General features: G+C 37.6%; 1 protein-coding gene across 1 annotated transcript in view; it reads right to left on the bottom strand.

Annotated features, from left to right (window-relative positions):
* The window catches only part of LOC135464560 (mitogen-activated protein kinase kinase kinase 13-like), a 67,370-nt gene that overhangs the window by 19,355 nt on the left and 24,886 nt on the right, over positions 1-23,129 (bottom strand). The window contains 1 exon segment of the mRNA XM_064741984.1: positions 4,487-4,761. Coding sequence (XP_064598054.1) covers positions 4,487-4,725 — 239 coding nt within the window. The 5' untranslated portion in view covers positions 4,726-4,761.

Genomic DNA, 23,129 nt, shown 5'->3' with positions numbered 1-23,129 from the left:
GACAAAGGAAACCAGCAAAAAAAATCAATAACATACTCAAAGGCAATAGGGTACGGCACTAGATTCTGCCCTACACATAGACAAAAAAAGACTGGGATGCTGGCACGTGCCAGGTCACAGGGAGCACCACTCTCCAGTGACGAAGGAAAATAAAGCCAATCTCTCTAAGTGCCAATCAATGAAGATATACACAGCTGTGTGACCTCTACCCCTTGACCTTTTGACCTCTGTGTTTGACCTCAATTACAGCTTTCTAGACGAAAATTTGAGAGGACAATACTAGCATCATAAATGTATAAGGGGACTAACTATTATTCTTGAACATCACAAAAAGCACCTTTCAAAACAAACAAATAAATAAATAAATGTTTGTTGAGCATATAGGCAATGTGTAGGGTTGATGCTAAATCCTAAACATATCTAAAGAGGAAGCTAGTATGAGCTGGACTTGAACTCACAGCAACCTCATTGGTGAGAGACTCCTGGGTCATTGCGCCACACTGTCACATTAACCCCCTTGGCCACATGTTTATTGATGGATACATGTTATTAAAGGCAAAATTAAATCATTTTTTTTTGGTATCACAGATTTGATAAACAGAAGACATTTCAATTAAATTACTTTTTTTTTTGATCAGCGTTTTACATTGTATATTTGCAAATTAAATAGCACATTACAAGTCCACTTAATAGGAGTTTGAAAGCAGGGAATTGTATCAATTTACATTCAATTTATATCAATGGATTCTGAACATTGGGAAGACTAAAAATCTTTTTTAAAAAACGCCACATCTTAAAATCCCCAAGACCAAATTTGGCTTTAATAATGGATCATGTTTCTGACTGATTAAATGTTAATTTGACAAGGAAATGTTACTTGTTGCCCAAATTGTGCATTTATATGTCTACAGAGTCATGTCTATTACTTCTGCAGGTGTGCTATAATTTTACGATCACTCCAATTCGAATAGAAGTCCTTTGAGTTTCTGACAAAATTAAATCCAAATCATACATAAAAACTATTATGTTTTCATACTAAAGACCATAACATTTTTATAATGTCTTAAAATATCAATACCTCTCTGGCCGTAAGTGGGAAGGTATGCCAACAACCTCCCACCATAATGCTTGCCGCCGTGGTATAAGTGAAATATTCTTGAGTATGGCGTAGAACACCAATCAAATAAACAAATAAAGAAATCATCAATATGTCTTTCCTATCTTTACGTAATAGACCTCATGTATTTCCTGGGGTTGTGCTATTACTAAGCTTAAAGAAAAAAATGTACTCAAAAATGTCTAAAAATGTATAATGTAGATGTCAAAATGTGAAAATGAAAATCTTTTATTTTTTTTTTTTTGACTGAGGTAGGCAGGCGACATGGAGTATAAAAGAATCTATTGCTGCTAAACTCGGCTAAGTGGAGATTTGTACATGTTAAAGCAGACAGAAAATCCATGAACCACAAAGAAAAAAATCAATCGGTTTATACAGTTTCCATTTAGAAAAGACTGGTACCTTTCCAAGTAATATATACTACAAGCTAGTGCATGCAAATATCCCACGCTAAACCTGTCACCCCTAAAATCTACATGGAATGATCTGTCTCATCTTGAAATTGAATTCATTGAAAAAAGAAAGGGTGAGACAATGTGGGAAATGGGGGGTAGTGTGACTTCAATTAATATAAAACCAAAGTGAAAAACAGAATGTGTCTTACCACTGGCTGGTACTGCTGAAATTTTTTGAAAGATAAAACTGAATATTTGAATTTCTTTTTTGAAAGACTATATAACAAGGGGAAAAAAAAAGTCAAAATTCAGAATTTTGATATTTAAATACTCGAGATCATAGATATACTCTACATCATTCACAAAGCACAAACGTTCACAACTGACCAGTAATACCTTAAGCAATATACCAGAAAGTAAACTTATAAAAATACCATTTTACAACCATTCTATGTAAATCACAGCAGATGGAAATTTAGTGAAAGGATTTTTAAAAAAGAAACTCTTTGATTTGTCAATTTATCAATTTTCTATTCCAGATATCTATAACGTGTCATTACCTTAAATAGTCTATACATTTAATAGATTGTACAAATTATATTAAATTAATTAATATAAAATGATTATTTTATTAATAACATGTTAGTTACTGGAAATATTAAATATGTTTACTTAAAAGTACACATGAAGGCCTAATTTTATATATCTGAATCCTTTAATTCAATTTATTTTATTTTATTTAGATAAACATACCTATACATACTAGAGGAAATAGTCTATAGTACCTTTCTAAAGACATCAATGCTCTTAAGTGATACCCAAGTTTAATAATGTCAGAAAAGAGCAAAAGGTAAATTTCAAAAGACCTGGATGACATAGCCCAACTGTTGTAAAACATTAAATGCAACTTTTTCCAAATAAATTTGAAAAAAAAAAACAAAAAAAAAAAACAGCATACTCATACGATTTTCACTGAACTCAGAAAAATGCTTGTTCTGTAACAAAATCAATAAATATTTAAATCAAGCAGATCTGGTATGGCAAAGAAAGGAAATCTCTGTTCCCCATAAACAAATCTGCTTAGCCCTGGATCATATAGCCTCATGACAGGCCATAAACCTTCAAGTTTATTAAGACAGAATTTCCGCCATGTACCAGATTTGTAGTTCATCAAGCATAGGCGATGATCTGAGCACAATCCAAATCACAAGCGAAAAGGAATGGTTTTACGACCAAGCTTACTGTAATCGCAGACGGGCTGGAGCCTCAATCTTTAACAAATCTTGTAACGCCAGGTTTGAACAGCAAAAATCCATTTCTCCGCATGAATGGGCCAAGAAACATAAAGCGGTTTATTGATTTTGACGTGAACAGGACGGAAATGTCAATATACCTGTCGCAAAAAAGTGATCCGAACCAAAAAATACCACTACATTGATCAGCTCTCCTCCAAGGATGCGAACAGTACAGGAACCCAGCTTGGCAAAAAAAAAATTAAAATAAAAAAAATATAATTGTTTCGAAAAGTTGTGGCCATGATTTTTTTTTTCAGACATGCTCAAAATGTCTGACAAACTAGCCCTAAATTATCTACATGGTATTAAGTTGCAAATTTGAAGAGTAGAGATGCATTGCAAATACCTGTATGTTTCAGTTTGCAAACGTGCATATTTTTCAACACATTAAAATGCATTTAAAACATTGGTTTCTACTGCGGTCTTTTCTAACCATACTGGGGACTGATGATATCACTCCAGCTGTTTACCTCATAGACTGCTATATTTCATCATTCAAAATATACCTTCATTTAGAGCTACGAATGCATACAACAACTAGTCCATGGAACTATTTCAAGCCAAAAATATTGCTGTGACGTCACTGATACCCACTAAACCCCAAAAGACCATCACAAAATCCTATGTTTAAATGCATTTTAGTCGGTTAGAAAAATTTTTAAAAAATAAATCAAACTATTTTCCCGAACAGTGTTTCATGGTCTTTTATGTGATAAATACTTTATTTTAATGTTTTCTTTGCCTTTAACCCAGAAATCTACCAGTAGCTTGCCAATGGTGTGCCTCTGGTTCATTTGTGGAATGGCTGTGGAACAATGACAAGAATAGTCCAGTAAACTTGTGACCTCAGGGTCTTGTAGAGATCTTGTTTGAGACCGATAACGAATATTCAGTGAGATAACAAAATCCCCTCAAATTCAGATGCACATAACGCATTGCTTTCTCTGATGATTGCACATTCTACGAAGCTGGTATAAAATTTAAGCAAAACTTAATGTCTGATTAATAGATCAAGCAAGAACATTTGACTTGGGTGTGTGTGTGTGTGTGTGTGTGTGTGTGTGTGTGTGTGTGTGTGAGCTTGCCTTCACAGCAAAAAAAGTATGCTACAAACAGATATGTTACCGCAATAAAAGGTGGGGAATAAAAATGGACCTGTGACACGTTCACCAACAGTTTGACAAACATTTAAGCCTGCATTTCAGCCCTGAGTGACCTCACATCCATAATTAAACCATAGATGGTGAAGGCTAGGTGAATGGTCCAGGGTCCAGCTAGAAATGGGCTGGTAGTGTACAAGTGGCGTGCCAATGAGAACCTACAGATACCCTAAATGACCTTAAAGCTTCGATCATGAATGTAAGTTGCTCGTTTTTCTTGATTCTTTCGGTACATGTAACCTGATTGGTACAAAGGTAAAAAAAACTGCATTTCTTCCCCACAAAATGATCCATCTTACTGGAATATTACAGTCAGACGGATTACCAAATCTAAATATACATTTATCAGTAAATTGATCCTGTGTAAACTCTGTTCACATAGCAGGTTTGTTTAAGCTTAAACAATCATAAATTTTGCTTGTACCTAAAAACATGTCATTTAAGGCAGCTGTCGTAAATTTACCATATTTAAGAGAACGTGTGGAAAATGTAGAAACGTAGTACACGACTGCCCCTTACCTGTTCGAGAACTCAAAGTCTGAGCTGGTAGTGAGAACATTGAGCGTACTAGGACTGTTTCGACTGTTGATCGGCTCATCCTTTTTCGGTATCGTCAGCTCGATCGCACTCATGCTCATTACCGGGGCACTTTTGGTCGTCGCTGCCGCTGTGGACTTGCACCCTGACGACGATGCCGTTTTTGTCGTCGCCATTTGACCCGCTTGATAATCAGGCTGAAGATTGCGTTCTAGCGTCATCTTGTTTTGTTGTCGTGGTCACAGTTGTATCATCATCTAAAAATAATAAAATCCTTCTTCAAGCGACAAAATCAATGACATTTAATCAATGATTATGATAGACAACGGTGGCAAACGATCAGCAATCCTGGCAAATGGCCTCTAAAACTTTGCTTGCCGACAGAAGCTATCAGCCGAGTCAATTCACCTCCTGGAGATATGGTGATCTAGCTTGGACTTGCCGACGGACTGACCACAAGGAGACAAAAATGACAAAGTGAATCAAACACACAAGGGTTCACCTCAATATATAGATACACCTTTTAACACTAATCCAACAGGAAAACTTTTATAGTGAATATTTATAAGACTGTTCAAGGCCGTCCAAAACTCAATTTTAAAACAATTAAGTCACATTGTGATAAACAAGGTTATAACTACACTGAAAAGTTAATTTGATCCACTGACTCATGGAGCATTTTTACCAAGGACTTTAATATGAAAGTTTGAGTAGGTCAACAACACTAAAGTTTTCTGCCCACAAAAAAGGCTTCTCTTTTCTTAGGTCAAAGGTGAATTTTTGTTATATATTTGACTATAAATCTTTTTGTTAAGACCTTCATCTCAAGGTCTTTTTTAATTTGACATGAATTAAACATACAATTAAAGGTAACTTTCATGAATCTTCAGAAAATCATTTTTCTTAACTTTTTTCATGTGTAAGAATGTCCGCAAACTGGCGTCACCAAGAGATAAAATTATTTACTCTAAAAGTCAGGAAAAGGTTTTGCGAAAGTGGGACAACCATAAAAACCACAATGAAAAACAAAAGTTCCCTTAGACACAAGATGCCAACACTATGAAACATTATGTTTTTTTTTTCTATGAATTTGTTCACGTATTGAAGAACTTCCCTACTGGAACCCCATTTTTTCTGATCGGGTCTGCTTCATAATGTCCAACAAAGAATGTTTTTCTTTTGGATGACCTCAACTTCTTGGTGTAATTTAGTGAGATAAGTATAAACCTTCACACAAGTATTTTTGGTCTCTCTGTAAACCATTCTGTCCTGGGGTTCAGAGGTCACTCAGGAAATGTAACTGTTGAAAAGTTTAAACTAGAGAACCAATGCGCAGAGATCCACTATCCACAGTAGTATAAAATACCCCAAATTTTTACTTTTTCACTGATACATGTACTGTTACACTAACCGGATTATTTAAGTTTGAGTCTCATGATTAGACTTTGTCCAAAAAAATATTTTTTGTAACCAGATTATTCAAGTTTAAATTTAAACTTTGTGAAAAAAAAAAAATCACTGTTTTGCATATTTTTTTTTTTCAGAAGTAACAGATCCATATTTAGATCCAGTTTAAATATAATCACTCTCAGATGAAACTATTTGGCATGTTTGAACGTTTTCAAGGCATCAAGAGTATAATTTCACTGCACTCTACATGAAATTTTGCTCTGGTAACATACCATACCATGGCTGCTTACAAGTCAATCAAACGAAAATGATCCCAAGAATAACAGGAAGTTGTAATGGGCATGTGCAACACAGCCTTCCTTTTCAAAAAGCTTTTATCCGTTTAATAGATATGCCCTTGTGAAAATTTCCACATCACGGCTAAAAATGATCTCTTCGGCCATGAGTTGAAATTGCTGCTTCAACGTTCACCGTTTTATATTGCAGTCTAATATGCCACTGGAGTTCGATCGCCTCAGACAGACGAGATTCCGAATCGTTTGTTCTCTGTCAAATCTCGGGTACGACCTAATACATGTACAGCACAAGTTAACAGTGTGCGATCTTCTTCGAAACCCTGATAATGTACACGGCTATTTAATGGCAGGATTTGTTACAATCTCCTTGGCTCGAGAGCTTCGCTATCACCCGATCTCCTCGCAGTGGCAGTGATGGATGAGAGCTCCACAAACCAATTATCATGGGTGGAAAGACTTCCAGAACACCAGACAAGTTGCTGAATCTACTTTCACTTTTTATACTGATCATCCCATGTAATGCAACACGGCCGGGTTTTTATTTTTGCCACAACCATTTTCAAATCTGAAGATAAGATGATGGATTGGTTGAAAAACGGGTCACATGACTCAATGGAGTTCTTCCAATCTAGAGTGATGAGTTTACACAAATCTGAGGTAAGTAGATTGAGAAGATTAAGTGATTACTCCACGGATAGCATGCAACGTGACAAAGAAAGACGTAAAGTTGGGATTTTAGAAAGTTTCGTGCTAGAACACCCAAAAAAAACAAAAAAAACTCATGCCAGATTTTTGGTCCAAGATTTAAAGTGTGAACTTCATGTATGACAACATCAGGCTACAGTGCCAGATTTGCATATTATCAGATAAGCTTGTGTTCATATGGCAGCTCTATCACACTGAGCTAAATTCCAGCGGAGAGGTGGGATTTTACATTAGATCAACTTTGTGCCCAATTTTATCTCATCAGATAATGCCAATCATCATAGGATCAGTCAGAAAAGTTATAGCAGGTGTCTGAACAGCCCAAAATTTGAGGCCATTTTTATTCAGCAAGGTGTACATGTATGTTCAGATTTGATTTTCCTCCGTTTCTCTCTTGGTAAAAGTGCTGAAAAATCTACGCTGTCGCAGGTGTTCTCATTCACACACCTGACAAGCCTCAGATTAATGAAGTTATCTATGTTTTAATCCAATTCCTGACAGTTTTGCCCATACATCAGGAAGGTTTGTAGACAGGGTGATCTATGCGGATTAAACCTGCCAACTTCCAAGTCTCCCAGGAATAAGACTTCTGTGATGTTCAACGAAAAAGGTGAGAAAAAGAAACTAATCAAGATGATCCTTAACATTGAGAAATCTCTACCATTCTTGTCACCAAAAAGAAATTGTAGAAAAGATACTTAAGTTGTTGGATCCTAACACCTCTTTATGCCTGTACAACACTCAGCCCACTCTCACTGTTCATGGGGTGATGGAGACGATGTAAGCATCGTAGACAATACAAACATCGTAGACAATACAAACATCGTAGACAATACAAACATCGTAGACAATATAAGCATCAGAGACAATATAAGCTTCGTAGACAATATACATGTAATGACAACAATTGTGAGGCGGATTGTGCAGCCTAACATTCGCTGAGGACCACTTGTCATCCACCAGTTGGGTATGCTTAATAAAATAACCTAGATGTCACACATGGGCAAGTTTGTCAGGTTGTTGCCAAAGGTTGGTAGTTTACACCATTCACTCTGGTTTCCTCCACCAACAAAACGATTGCCATCATATGTGTTTTAAGTGTAATTTCAAAAAACCACCCATTCGGACAGAACCAGCTATTGTAATAGTTAATACAATATATTTTGATGGTAAACGTACGTGGGAAGGTCTGCCAGCAACCTACAGGTGGTTGTCGGTTTCTCCCGGGCTCTGCCCGGTTTCCTTAGACCATAATGCTGGCCGCCGTCAGATGAGTGAAATATTCTTGAGTACAGCGTAAAACACCAATCAAATAAAAAAATAAATAAATGTAACAACGCTCTTATGTCCTCAATGTTCAGGTCATGTCCGGTTCCTCCAAAGGAGCTATAACATATACATTAGTATTAAACAGTAAGTATTAGTAACTCATTCAATGATTTATAATAACATAACACAAAATGTAACCTTGATTACTGCATTTCACCCTCAGTTTAGAACATTTTAAGTGAGTGACTGAGTGACTGAGTGCTTGGGGTTTAACGTAGTGCTCAACAATTTTTTAGTCATATCACGACGAAGGAATCTTTAGGATGTGCATAATGTACCTCCTTGTTGCAGGACGGCTTTCCACCGCTCTTTCATCTAGTGCTGCTTCACTGAGATGACTTACCAAAGGTAAGTAAGCCGCCCGCCCAAGCCATTATACTGATACAGGTCAACCAGTTGTTGCACTATTCCCTTCATGTTGAACGCCAAGCGAGGAAGTTACAACTTCCTCTTTTAAAGTCTTAGCTGTGACTCGACCCAGGATTGACCCAGCTTCTACCGCTCCCAAAGCGGACAAGAACATTCTGAGTAACACATTTGACTTCATTCTATAGGGCCTCTTCAAAGTTTTTTAGGAGTCTCTCACCAATGCGGCCGCTGTGAGTTCAAGTCCAGCTCATGCTGGCTTCCTCTCCGGCCGTACGTGGGAAAGTCTGCCAGCAACCTGCGGATGGTCGTGGGTTTCCTCTGCCCGGTTTCCACCCACCATAATGCTGGCCGCCGTCGTATAAGTGAAGTATTCTTGAGAACGGCGTAAAACACCAATCAAATAAATAAATAAATAAATCAAATCAAAGTTTTTTTTGTGAATTTTGGTTAATTTCTCATCAAAAAAAACTTAAGTGTTGGCATCCAAAGTATCATTTTAAGGCACTTCTTTGTTTCTGAACGTGCATTTTTACATGCTGAATTTTAGTGAAATACAGTATTCCTAGCTTAATTACACAAGACAAAAGTAGTTACAACTGAATGCCCTTCCCTTTATACTGAACTCCCAGGTAAGGGCTTCTTCCATAATAAGATAAGAACTAATCATTCAATAACACAGCACCACTAACAGAGCTGTCCCCCCTACGGCCGTTTTGCAATCATCAAGAGTTAAAACACTGCAATTACGCTGCACTGAACTCGCAGATAAAAAGAATCTGCAACTGTCCATTAGAGTTTATTACTCCAGCAAATGTTGCAGCCTTCACAGAGGAGAGAAATTGTCATGACAACCATAAGTTTAACGGCACATGCAAATGTCAACAGACCAGGCAGGGTGACTTTAACAGTTATGTTTTGATACTGAACTGACTACTGAGTTGTCAGCAGGGAGTTCTCAGGTAACGTTTCATTGGCAGTGAATGATGTGCACATCGTCGTTAGTAATTTGAAACATACACAAACAAATTCTCAGCTAGTCTTCAAGGCTCGGAAGACTAAAACAGCAAACAGAATGTTCAATTTATTTTCATGAAAATCATAATTACAATTTTTGAAGACATGTATACACCAAAAAGTTTTATTCAAGGACTTCAACTGAGAAAATAAAGAGAAACAAAAATATTATTATTATTATTATTATATTTCAAATGATACAGGATGTCTTTTTATGTATATTTATTTCCCTGTTCTAGTTTGCACAAAGTTACCAGGTTTAAGGAAACTTACGGAAACCATTGTGACTGTCACAGTGACTCAGCACAAAATGTTTGTATGCCATAGACCATGTAGACTGCAGCTGAGACATCATGGCGCTTCCAGGTCTAGCCATCAATGTTGTTTTACAACAACAACAATCTGTTGCACGGCATGATAGTTGCCGTTGGTCAGTTCAGAGTACCGTGATTCTTCAATTCTTTTGAAGAAAAATTTTTTTAGCAAATTCTGAGGGCATTGTTTTGTGCTGACTGATAAAATTATGCTTTTTGTGAATTTTTGGACCTTTTCAGCTGACATACATAAAAAGAAGTTGACTGAACAGCTGAACGTATTTCCAAGAAATATACATATATATATATATGTATATATGTCATACTGGGAAAATACAGCCTATTGATGATAGCCCAGCTAACATTCAAACAAAACCCGTGACACTTCCAAGAAATGAACTGAAATGATTCCTGCAGTAAAGTTTTGATACCATCAACAATTTCCTAATCATAGGTGATCATTTCATGTCTGTTCAAAAGTTTTAGGACTTTCAAGATAAAAATACATTGCTCACCAATACTATATTGATCAGTATTGTTTGAGAGAAGAATAACTCCGCGTCAGTGTCAGTGTAAAGTCACTGAAGTAATCTCCACACCATTTCTGGCCCAGAACAAGCTCTTGCTCTGGGCACTGTACATGTGACGTGCAGGAAACCTTTTAAAATCTTATTTCAACATCTTTTCACCGTTTTCATTTTCAAAGGCTCAGAATGAGTGACAACAGAACAAAAGTTGTCGGCCGACGCATGCACACGATAACCACAGGGTATCTCTTCTTGCAGACGTATATCGTCTTCAAGAAGCCATGCTACTGACAGCCAGGACAATAGGAGGTAAAATCTGATGCTGACAGGAGAATGACGACCGGCAGTTGTTTGACAAAAGCAGGCCGTTATAAGGAGTTTTGGTTAGAGGCTATGATAAAGGAGTGAACCAGCTAGGTCAAAGTTCAAGAAGCTCAAGTCTGTATGAATTTCAGAAAGCTTTTTGATTGTAATTAACCATGATATGGTCAAAAGTATAGGCTAAACAAACATTCTGAACTCATCTCAAACCTAATTTCAACAGATTTATTCGATAGGTACATGCTTGAATTCAACTTTACTATGAAAACAAAACTCTGGCACAGGAATCCCACAACAATATTAATATATTCAATTATTTGACTGGTGTTTTACGCTCTACTCAAGAATATTTCACTTATACGACAGTAGCTAGCATTTGTGATGGTGGGAAGAAATGGGGCAGAGCCCAAAGGAAACCCACAACAATATTAATATATGATGCTATGTATCTAATTTTCACCGGCTAAATGCCTTAACATGCAGCCTTGGGTGACGTCCATCCAGCCACTGATGTGACCTTTTTTGGCTTTAGAACTATGCCAGAGTATTTATGTATTTATCTGATTGGTGTTTTATGCCGAGGAAACCCAGCAAGACTATCTGCAGGCTGCTGGCAGACCTTCCCATGTATGGCCAGAGAGGAAGCCAACATGAGCTGGATTTGAACTCACAGCGACTGCATTGGTAAGAGGCTCCTGAGTCACTGGCGCACTAACCACCTCAGCCACAGAGGTGGAAATACAGTACCTAATATTGTCAGAATACATATAGCTGCAAGGCTCACATGTTCTAGCACTTACTTCATCACGCAAACTCACGTTTATTATGTCCACGCAGACTCATTAATCTTTTCGATGTCTAAATATTATCCACTCACATAGCAACTTATTCCCATTTCGCCAACCTCGAGTTTATTTTAATTCTGGCACAAGGAGTGGCAATATCTGAAAACGGAGCGTGTACAAAGGACACTTAGGTTATCAGAGGCCCTTAAGGACATTGTATCAGGAATTGTCTCTCAATTGTAGCAAAATGTTGTTGTCTGTAACATATTAAAGGTCACAACAACAAGTCTGCGATAAAAATACTTACACAATACAAAATACACTTGTAATTTAATCGTCAGGACCGCACCAGTTCGATAAACATTGCTAAGATTTCTTCTGAGAATTAACTGCCACAGGTGACAACAAGAACAGCATGGTTTGATGGAGTGTTACATCATCTAGCGTCTTGGCACTTCTGGATTAGCCCTGTTCTAAATGCCGAAAAGCCTGAATGTACATCACACAAACCTTGAGAAGGCTTCATCAGAGAAATGTCATCATCAGATATATAAACCTACAATACGGGAATCCCGGCGTCTTCAGTAGTCTGAGTATATACCCTAAAAGGCTGAGCACATTTACCTTCGCATATAAATCCCTGTCTTAATTCGCGGCCTATCGTCATGGTAACCCCAATGTAATCATCATAAAACAGTGGCATGCTAAAGTTAGACAGCCTGTTTACTAAACACACAAGCTCTTCTGTCCCAAGAAGTCCAGCTTCAGCACCACATCATGGTAAACAGGAAAAGAAAACTTAATTGTATAACACTCAGAATATACAAAAGGTCAGCACTATTTAAATAGAAGACGCCAATATTTTATGATCGGTTATAAATTAATGGATCAACTGAATGTATCTGGGAAGTAATATGCCATATATCTTCACACGGAAAAGTCTGATTAAACTGTCTTCTTGTAATTCTATAAAACCAATGTAAATGTATTATTAATTACAATGTTCAAGAAACACATGCATGTTAAAGTTAATAAAATAAAATTTTGAATCAAATATGTTAAGCTAAACATTACAACCTGTCTCTTTTTTTAATACAGTACAAGTATACATTTACATCTTGGTGATTTCTCTAATAAACAAATAACAATGTTAATACCTTACTTTAATTTCTTAAACATGCTTAAAATATTTGTCTGCCTTGATCTGGGTTTGAACTCCAGAATCAACCATGATGACAATATGCCAGGTTGTAATACTGCTGTCAAAAACGACACAATAAAAGAGGACACCTTGCCTCTACTAACACAGCAATTTACATGACACCTATTAATTTTTGCATACCTGTATTAACCTTAATTATAGGAACATATTTCACCCTATTTTAAACCCAACCTTTCAAAAAAGCAGCAATTTATATTTTATATAATTCTACAACAATTTTTTTTTCTTCTCTGATATAATTTTTCTAATAAAACTGCATCCCAGACAGTAATAATCCTAAATCTAGAGACACCATGAAAACATAGGGATTGTTACAATAAAAAAAATTCAACAACTGTTGTATCTACATTTATAAGACTTGATTAGGAAATGCAACCTGAAGTATGGAGCTAATATTGCCACAGCTGAATCACTCAGCCGATATACATGCATTATATTTGCCTCAAAAAATTTACCCGAAAAGTAAACCCTAAGAGACAAAAAAAAAAAAAAAAAAGGAATAAAATACTACTTTGCCCTCAAACTCATACATTTTCCCAGAACTCATACATTTTCCCAGTGTGACATGAGCTTACCTGCTAAACAAACCTTAAAACACCTTCTCAAGATTGATAGAATTCTCAGAATCCGGCAAAACAAGGGTATAACTTATTCATTGACAAAATTTGAGATCAAGTACACAGTATATCCTCTCTGAGCGTCCAGTTAAAAGAACAGCAGTATATGCACCTGTCTTAAACTCCCACACATGTTATGAATAATAGAAACCCTTTTTGGTGGGATTACCTAGGTTATCTACACATGTACATATGTACACAGTATGGCCATGTCTTAACTAGGACTAGCAATGCAATTTCCCATACAGCTTTGGTGTGTACATCTTACATCCTATACAAAGGCCCTCACTGGCCAAGTGGTTTAATGGGTTCAATGTACAGTGTATGGCCATATCTTAGCAATATGTAGTTGTATAATACATTAACACATAAATGTACAGCTTTAATACATATATCCTACATTCTATGCCAATCTCCTCTCTGGCTAAGTGGTCTAACAGGTTCTTACTCACTCTTGACATCAAATGTGTTTCGTGACATTAACTGTATTGCTTACATTTCCTGTACCACACCAAGTCTTTAATACTATTAGACATACAGGCTTAATACATACACCCTACATTCTATACAAGGGCCCTCTCTAGCTAAGTGGTCTAATGGCTTCTTTATACATACTCACTCTTGACACTGAATGTGTGTCTGTATTACTGTCCAGCCATCCTATAGACCATCATGTCTTAGCTACATGTAGGTCTTCAGTACAGTTACACATACAGCTTTAATACATACACCCTACATCCTATACAAGGGCCCTCTCTGGCCAAGTGATCCAACAGGTTCTATACTGCTGGAGATCACATAGAGACTGAGCGAGACCCATGACCATTCGTAGGTTGCCAGCAGATGAACCGTGCATGTCAACAAACTTCTTACACCTGTACACCAGGTGTGTGTTATTAGCACACCTTGATTTTGTTTCGAGAGTTTGAAGGTGTAATAGTGAAATGGCAAAACTCAAATTCGAAAGATTGCAAGCCTCTGGGAGAAAACTCTTTATTAAATAAAAAGTTTCAAATTCAAATTTCAATTTCAAAACTGTCATGTACATATGCATCTCCAGCTGGTTTTCTTTCAATTGATTTCTTTATTTATTTGATTGGTCTTATACGCCGTAGAATATTTCTTGTATATAACGGCGGATTTATAGCATTTATATTGGTGGAAGGAAACCGGGCTCAGGAAAACCCCGGACCATCTGCAGATTCTGACATACCTTCCCACGTACGGTCCGAGTTTTCCTTCAACTTATAAAAATCAGAAGGTCTGGCAGGTATCTGGTGTAGTGGTTTTACTCTGGAATACTTCTAGAATGGACAAGGCCACACCAATCAAGTCATCAAATGACTGGACGTTGTCCAAGACAGTGTGTTATGCAAATTGGCCAGTGAAAATTTGTTAAATATCTTACAATAATGTGGTCATAGTTTTCCTCTCACCATAATGCTGGCTGTCATCGTATGAGGGAGTATGGTGTAAAACACTAAGAAAATAAGTAAATAATATTAAAATAAAACTAAATAAATATATTATTATGCTTCATACAAGAAGACCCGATTTTATCTGAAATTCGTAAGATGCATGTCTCCCTTGAACCTGAAATAAAAACGTTCCCCAAGCCTCATCACCAAAACCAAAACAAAAAAAATAAAAAAAAACCTGGTGAGAAACCTAACAGCTGATGATTGTGGGCATCAAAGAACTGAACATAGAACTCTAAACCTGTGTACACACTGATTATTCCAAGTTTAATTACTTTCTTTCCATTTTATGGAAAAAATGATCTGTGGAACGACTGTAGAACTTTCTGTACACGTCAACCCTGTGGAGGAATACAGATATCCTCTGGTAAAAGGAGGAATACAGATATCCTCTGGCAAAAGGAGGAATACAGATATCCTCTGGCAAAAGGAGGAATACAGATATCCTCTGGTAAAAGGAGGAATACAGATATCCTCTGGCAAAAGGAGGAATACAGACATCCTCTGGTAAAAGGAGGAATACAGACATCCTCTGGTAAAAGGAGGAATACAGACATCCTCTGGTAAAAGGAGGAATACAGATATCCTCTGGCAAAAGGAGGAATACAGATATCCTCTGGCAAAAGGAGGAATACAGATATCCTCTGGTAAAAGGAGGAATACAGACATCCTCTGGTAAAAGGAGGAATACAGACATCCTCTGGCAAAAGGAGGAATACAGATATCCTCTGGCAAAAGGAGGAATACAGATATCCTCTGGTAAAAGGAGGAATACAGATATCCTCTGGTAAAAGGAGGAATACAGACATCCTCTGGCAAAAGGAGGAATACAGACATCCTCTGGCAAAAGGAGGAATACAGACATCCTCTGGCAAAAGGAGGAATACAGACATCCTCTGGCAAAAGGAGGAATACAGATATCCTCTGGCAAAAGGAGGAATACAGATATCCTCTGGCAAAAGGAGGAATACAGATATCCTCTGGTAAAAGGAGGAATACAGACATCCTCTGGCAAAAGGAGGAATACAGATATCCTCTGGCAAAAGGAGGAATACAGATATCCTCTGGCAAAAGGAGGAATACAGATATCCTCTGGCAAAAGGAGGAATACAGATATCCTCTGGCAAAAGGAGGAATACAGACATCCTCTGGTAAAAGGAGGAATACAGATATCCTCTGGCAAAAGGAGGAATACAGATATCCTCTGACAAGAGGAGGAATACAGACATCCTCTGGCAAGAGGAGGAATACAGATATCCTCTGGCAAGTGGAGGAATACAGACAACCTCTGGCAAAAGGAGGAATACAGATATCCTCTGGTAAAAGGAGGAATACAGACATCCTCTGGCAAAAGGAGGAATACAGATATCCTCTGGCAAAAGGAGGAATACAGATATCCTCTGACAAGAGGAGGAATACAGACATCCTCTGGCAAGAGGAGGAATACAGACATCCTCTGACAAGAGGAGGAAAATGACACAATCACTAATGCTCTTTCTCTTGTTGAAAATCACATATCACTAAAACAAATACACACGATTTATTTTTCTATCTCCATCTCCATATAATAAAAACCACGCCAATGTTTCAAGAACTCATTCGGCAAACATATCCATCATCCTTTAGGCGTTCAAAAACACTAACCACATATTTTTTTCCAACTTGTCATGTATCTCCTTAAATCTATAATGACAAAAGAATACAGAATAATGGGAAATCAGTGAAAGCTGTATAGCCTGCAAGCAAACTGTCGATGCATTAACTGCATGTTAAAAAGTGCACATACATGTATTTTACAGTCAGAACAGTAAGACACTGACCTTACCAATATCATATATATTTGTTCTTGTTAAATTATTTGGTTTATAAAAGGTTATCTCATACTGCAACTAAGCGTATCAATTTTGTCAGCACTGACATTGTTTAAATACAGCACATGTACATGCGTTTACATACAGTACATGTGTTTAAATACAGCACATGTACATGTGTTTACATATGGTACATGTGTTTAAATACAGCGCATGTACATGCATTAACATATGGCAGATGTGTTTAAATACAGCACATGTACGTCTTTAAAAACATTGCATTCGTTTAGATACACTACATGTACATGCATTTACATACGTCACATGTGTTTAAATTTATAATGTACATGTAAATGTGTTTACATACAGCTCATGTGTTTAATTACAGTACATGTAAATGTGTTTCAACACAGGATGTGTTCCAATAAGGTACATGCGTTTACATACAGTACATGTTGTTAATTACAGTACATGTACATGTCTTTACAAACAGGGCATGTGTTTAAATACTGTGATATGAATAACATTTACATTAATGAGCAAGAGTAACTGCTTTGGTTCTTGCACTTAATACTTAAGGCTTTATATTGATATTGTTCTTCCTCAAAACAGTCCCTTGTTATACATGTGCTCGTATCTTCTGACTACGAAGTTTATGGCTGCCATTATCCTTGTATAACATATGATGCATATAGGACCAATAATCTGGGTTAATTTAGAAATACACTGATGAAAAAGTGCTGTTTTGGGTGTAAAAAGAGATCAAAATTGACAAAATTAGCGCTTTCAATCTTCTAAAGTGCCCCTTGAGATAAAACATCGTATTTTCCATGTCACACCTCCATACAAATTAGCACCTGGCATATGTTTTATATAGTTTTCATTTTACAAATCACATATTAAAGGCGATCAGGTATGAAAACAAGGCATCTGAATCTAAATTAAGCCTTCCTATCCATTTCTAGAGGACATCACTTTATCAAAGTATCCAAAACGGTTGAAAAATTCCAAAACACTTATTCCTTCTTCAATTTTATACATTTTAAAAGGCTTAGTGTGTGAAATGGAAGCTAAAAAAGATTCAACACTATCCAACTGGTCAAAGACTTCTTGTATGTTCGTTGCCAAAATGGTACTTTCATAAAACAATTAAAGTTTAAGAAAGGTAGTAGGAGGTATGAAAATGATGCGGTTATGAACCAATCAACAGCAAAGTCAACAGCAAAGTCAACAGCATAATCTCCGGTTTCATATTAAAACACACAACACCTGCACTAACCACAGCATTCTGCAAAAAGCTGATGTAGCCAGCTTGCACTCAGTGATTTCATTATAAAATAAATTCAACCAAAAACATTAAATGAAAGGATTTCAAAATGAACTGAATTACATTTACAGCATACAGATTTACCAAATCATACTTGAACTCATACTTGAATTCTAGTTAGTTTGACGTGAAATGCATTTTAATTCAAAAGACAATTTGAGTTTAATCAGAAAACTATTATGCATGGAAATGATCATGGTGACGTAGTAATCTCTGAGTTCAGAATAAAACACTCAATATTAGCACCTGCAGCCATGTACATCTCGCTGTTGACTGATGTTGACTTAACTGCACTCTGTCACATCATTACAAAATCCACAGGCTGATGTCAAAATAAATTGAAATGAATTTGCAGCATGTTGATTGGCCAATTCTTGTTTGAATTGAATTGAAACCTAAATTGCTTTGGGGGTCTCCTTGGCAGAGGGGGTTAGCCTGCCAGCACTGTGCAATGACCAAAGAACCTCTCACCAATGCAGTTGGTGTGAGTTAAAGATTACGGCTCAAAACACCAATCAAATAAATAAATAAATGAATTTGTTTGATATGTCAGGTGTCTCCTGCACGTTGAACAAGTCAGTTCATCTGTAGAGGTCAGAGGTCATCTGTAGTGATACATGAAAAACTAGTACAGTATCAGTATATCTATTCTATTGCATTTCCTATTAAAGAACAAAGATTCTACTACATTAAAGCCAATAATGTATATCTACTCAAAACATCAAATGAAACCATTAAAATCAAAAACTGGGACAAGTGTCATTGCACTGGCTTAAACAGCGTTTCCAACAAGCGATGGATAAAGGAAGCTTTCTATGCGCAGCACATATGCATTAATATACATGTGCTTCTAACGTACATGCACTCGCATGTTGAATACCAGACTGCGTCTGTGCACTGGCGCGCCAATCAAATCGGTATCAGAACACTATGTTGCCCCAAGACGACGGGACGCCTGTATAAATAATGGAGCGCAGTTACTGACAATGAGGCCATCTGCCACAATGGCGTTATGCTTCACTGCACAAATCTACACGAACAACGGCCACTGAGCGGCTTTGAACGTGGTGAGCCAGGAATGTGTTGGGGATCGTATTACCACTATTACTGCCCCACTCTTGTTCTCCGTCCCCAACGAAACTCGCTATGATCGAAACTCATCAGCACCCCTGAGGAAAAAACAACTAATTCCAGGATGTGTGCAAGAAATAATTGAACATTTTTCAGCATAAAAAAGTGGGAATTCGGCCACGTTGATCAATACACAGGAGATATGTGTTGATCTGCTTGTGTACGACACAGTTGTGAAAAAAGATCATCTTACACACCTATGTTTACACACAACCATCAGAATTCAATACTTGTTCAAAATTTCACACTGGAATTTGAAATAATTTACGAAATGAGGAAAATGCAAAACCTAACATACAACGGAAACAATTCCAGCTCTGCAAGGTTAGCATTTTCTCTGAAGTGAAGGTCCATCTAATGTAAAGCAAATCCACATCTTTACTTCCCCTCCCCTCCCCTCCCAAAAAAAAAGCAATGGGAGAGAAATGTCATTTTTGCTTTCAGCACTACTAACATCTGTCCGTAAACTTGAAAGAAATATGTAACAGTAAGGCCTTTATGAAGGAAAAGTGCTTCTTTCATCATGGTAAAAACTACATGTATAAATGTGAAAAGAAATAAAGGTACTACTTCACTTGTCAAAATTAAAGCTTTAATATCAAAATGCCTGGGGTGAAAAGCTTTAAATCCTCATTTATTTTGTATAATGACAATACTGATTTCCCTACATGCATTCTTAACAGATCCTGTTTTGTGATCAGTTTTCAGGTTTACCTCGATGACCTCAGCTTAGTAATTTCATAGCCGAGGAATGCAACTTAAAGCCTATCATATGGCAGAATACGACTGTAAACTCTCTGTGGTTGGTCAATTATTCACAGGTTAGTCATTAAAGTTTCATCACGAATGAATATGAAAGGTAACCTTTAAAAATAAACAGCTGACCCTGTTGTTTATTAAATTATGCATTATGGATGTTACCAGGTGTGATTATTTGTGTGATACCTGCCAGTAAATAAATATATAAGTTACTCCAAGATGTCAAAATACACTTTTAAAGATTGAAATTCCAAAGACCACTCCATAAGATTTATGCATTTATAATAAATAATAATAACGATAAAAATGAATTATATTCCAGAAGGTATTTCAATTTGTCTGGCTGTCTACCTTGGTGTCAAATTCATGGTATAAAATGCTGACCATGCAAATTACTATTTTTCAGGTCCAAGCTGGACTGACTGTTCTCTTTTAATGCATGAAAATTATGTACATCACCAGCTTGCCCACAAGCTGTCACTGCAAAAGCAGGATTGAAACACACAATATACTTTCAGTTTTACGTGAATTACTTTATTTATTTATTTAATTGGTGTTTTGCACCATACTCAAGAATATTTCACTATACTAAGGCGGCCAGCATTATGATGGGAGGAAACCAAGCAGAGCCTAGGGGAAAAACCACAACCATCCACAAGTTGCCAACAGACCCCAAATTACTTTAAGGAAAAGATTCTCTATAAAGCTATTGTACAACAATGTAACGTGTGTAAACCATCTATGTGACTTCATACCCACTGTACATGTATATTACCTGTTGATGTTTGTTTTAGAGTCCAATCGCAATCCAGGTTCATCCTGAGTATAGAGAAGGTGGGGAAAATGAACTCTCAGTGAACTTCTTTAGTCCTGGTACACAGCCACAGTAGTATATGGTAGCTTGTTGGTCTGCTCCCAGGCTGGAATGGTTAAGACTGCCCAATAAACAGACTAAGAGCTTTCTAGATTCCAAATATGGCCAGAAGCAATTTAACACATGTCGGTGAGAGCTGGGACATGGCTCTGATTTCAAAATGTGTAATGCAATCAGGAAATGTTTTCGTCCACTGAAATCCTTGAATCAATGAACAGAGCTCTTCCTACACGTAATGATGGCTTTCTAACACGTTTTCCACTTTTATGAACTTGACCAGGCGTTTTCAGTGTATGATCAAAAGATAGAATCTGTCAGACACTCTGCACAACAAAAAAAGCCTAAGTAAGCACCTTTTTGCGAAAGCCTAATTTACTCTCACAAACTGCTCAGCAAGATTTGGAAGTTCCTAGTGGTCAAGTATTCAACTCTTGATGTATTTAAACTGTGCGGCCAAAGCTTGGTCAGTAAATTACGGGCATTACAAGGGCCCCCAGAGGCAGTGGCCAGCCGTAATTATGCTGTATGAGATCAATGTGTCCAAATACTGATTGTCCCTCGTATAGCTACCCCTCTAGAGTCTGCAGTATTGGGTAAAGAGAATGGGCAAACAAAACCGGTCCACAGTGACACAACGGCGAGTTTCAATCAACGCGGAAACGACGCGCCCTGAACGGGTCGAGGGATCGCTTTTCCCGATCAATACTTCATTGACGATTGCGATTCGGTGGCTCCGAAAGAATTTGGCCCAGCGTCCTTGTTTGGCACAGAAACACAACTGTAGGGTTTTTACTCAGTGCAGTCCAATCAGCGATCTGAGATTCCAGCGTAATCGCATTCCTCAGCATGTAGCCTCTTCTTTGGAAAGAGAGCCAAAGATCCTCATCTCCAAAAAAAAAAATGAAGTGTCTATGGAAAGGCAAACGGAAAATTCCTCTTTTCCCGTCCGTCGTTGAGCACTAGGAGATGTGAAAAAGAAACCACACACACACACACATAAGCCTATAACCACTTACCAAAATGGGAACAGAAATTGCAATGGCTTTCACAGAATTCCACTATACCGCGAGTATATTCCATGCTACGTGATCATCAGTATGCGATCGCCGACAATACATCCATGATTCATTCAATGACACAAACTGTAGTCAGCAATGTCCACACTCACGACGAAATCCTCATCACAAGGACATGTCATCATTGTTTCGTACAATACAAACATCCACGTCCGTGTCAGCGACAAAATCCGGTTGGACGGCTGGTATATGTACCAACCGTCGCTTGATCAGCTTCAGTGGCCGTTGGTAACTGATATAACTTCTATTATCTCCTCAATCTCAGACAGGACGCCACAGTGTAAAGCACTACAGTTGTTTCACCCCCCGAGTCCAAATGATGTTCTAGCTCCACCTCTACAAATTTATTAAACCCAGCCAAGAGGAGCTTCTCTCTAAACACACATGATGTCCTAGCAGGTTGATCCTCAGCTGAAATGTGTCCGGCGATATTGCGGGATCCACGCCTGGCACGTTATCGCGTTATCGGTATTTCTGTTTCGCTGTATCGGTATCGGGCAGTTCCTATAGATGCAGTGCACTGTGCAACAGGGACAAGGCCGATGATGCTGCCGCTCTAGGCTGCCAGAGCATATGCATGTGAAGGCTCTACGAGTCCATCTGCCTGAATGACTGACCCACAGGCGCGGGGAGCTTCACGTCTTTTTCTGAGCAAGCCAGCTAGCCCTTACAGCCTGCGTTTAACCCAATACTCACAGTAACCAGTCCACACACTACAATGCCATGCTGAATCCATAGCCTGACTGTCCAACATAACCATTCCAGCAAAAAAATCAATACCCAATATTCCTGCCTATCCAAGAACCCAGGGTTTGTAGACAGCCAATGAATGAGCAGCATAGAGGAAGGACCAAGGTGTGCAGAGAGGCCGGCCACACTAGCTAGGATGGGCCACTCCATTGATTTTTCGCCATTTCACTGAAAATTCCATTAGAAGACTCTCTCGTACGTTTCCCTCCCTCAATCTCTCTGTTGCAGGCTTGACTGCGTGCAAGTGATTATGATGCTAGTATTTGTACACCTACTGTTGTTGTTGTTGTTGTCTTTTATTAAACAATGTTCTATAACAATATTACTTTCTTCTCAACTACACTGCTGCTCTATTAAACATCACTTCTTTTATTTGACAGCGATCTCTGGTTTCAACTGATAACTTAGACCAAAAGCTCATGAAAGCTATTCTAACATTTATACCAAAGACAGAGTTTAAGCCTGTCACAACATAATATTCAAGTTGTGAAGAGATATTTATATAGGCTC

This window comes from Liolophura sinensis, chromosome 4 (assembly GCF_032854445.1).
Source record: "Liolophura sinensis isolate JHLJ2023 chromosome 4, CUHK_Ljap_v2, whole genome shotgun sequence".
In the NCBI taxonomy this organism is placed as follows: Eukaryota; Metazoa; Mollusca; class Polyplacophora; order Chitonida; family Chitonidae; genus Liolophura; species Liolophura sinensis.
This window is presented reverse-complemented; position numbering and strand designations above follow the sequence as displayed.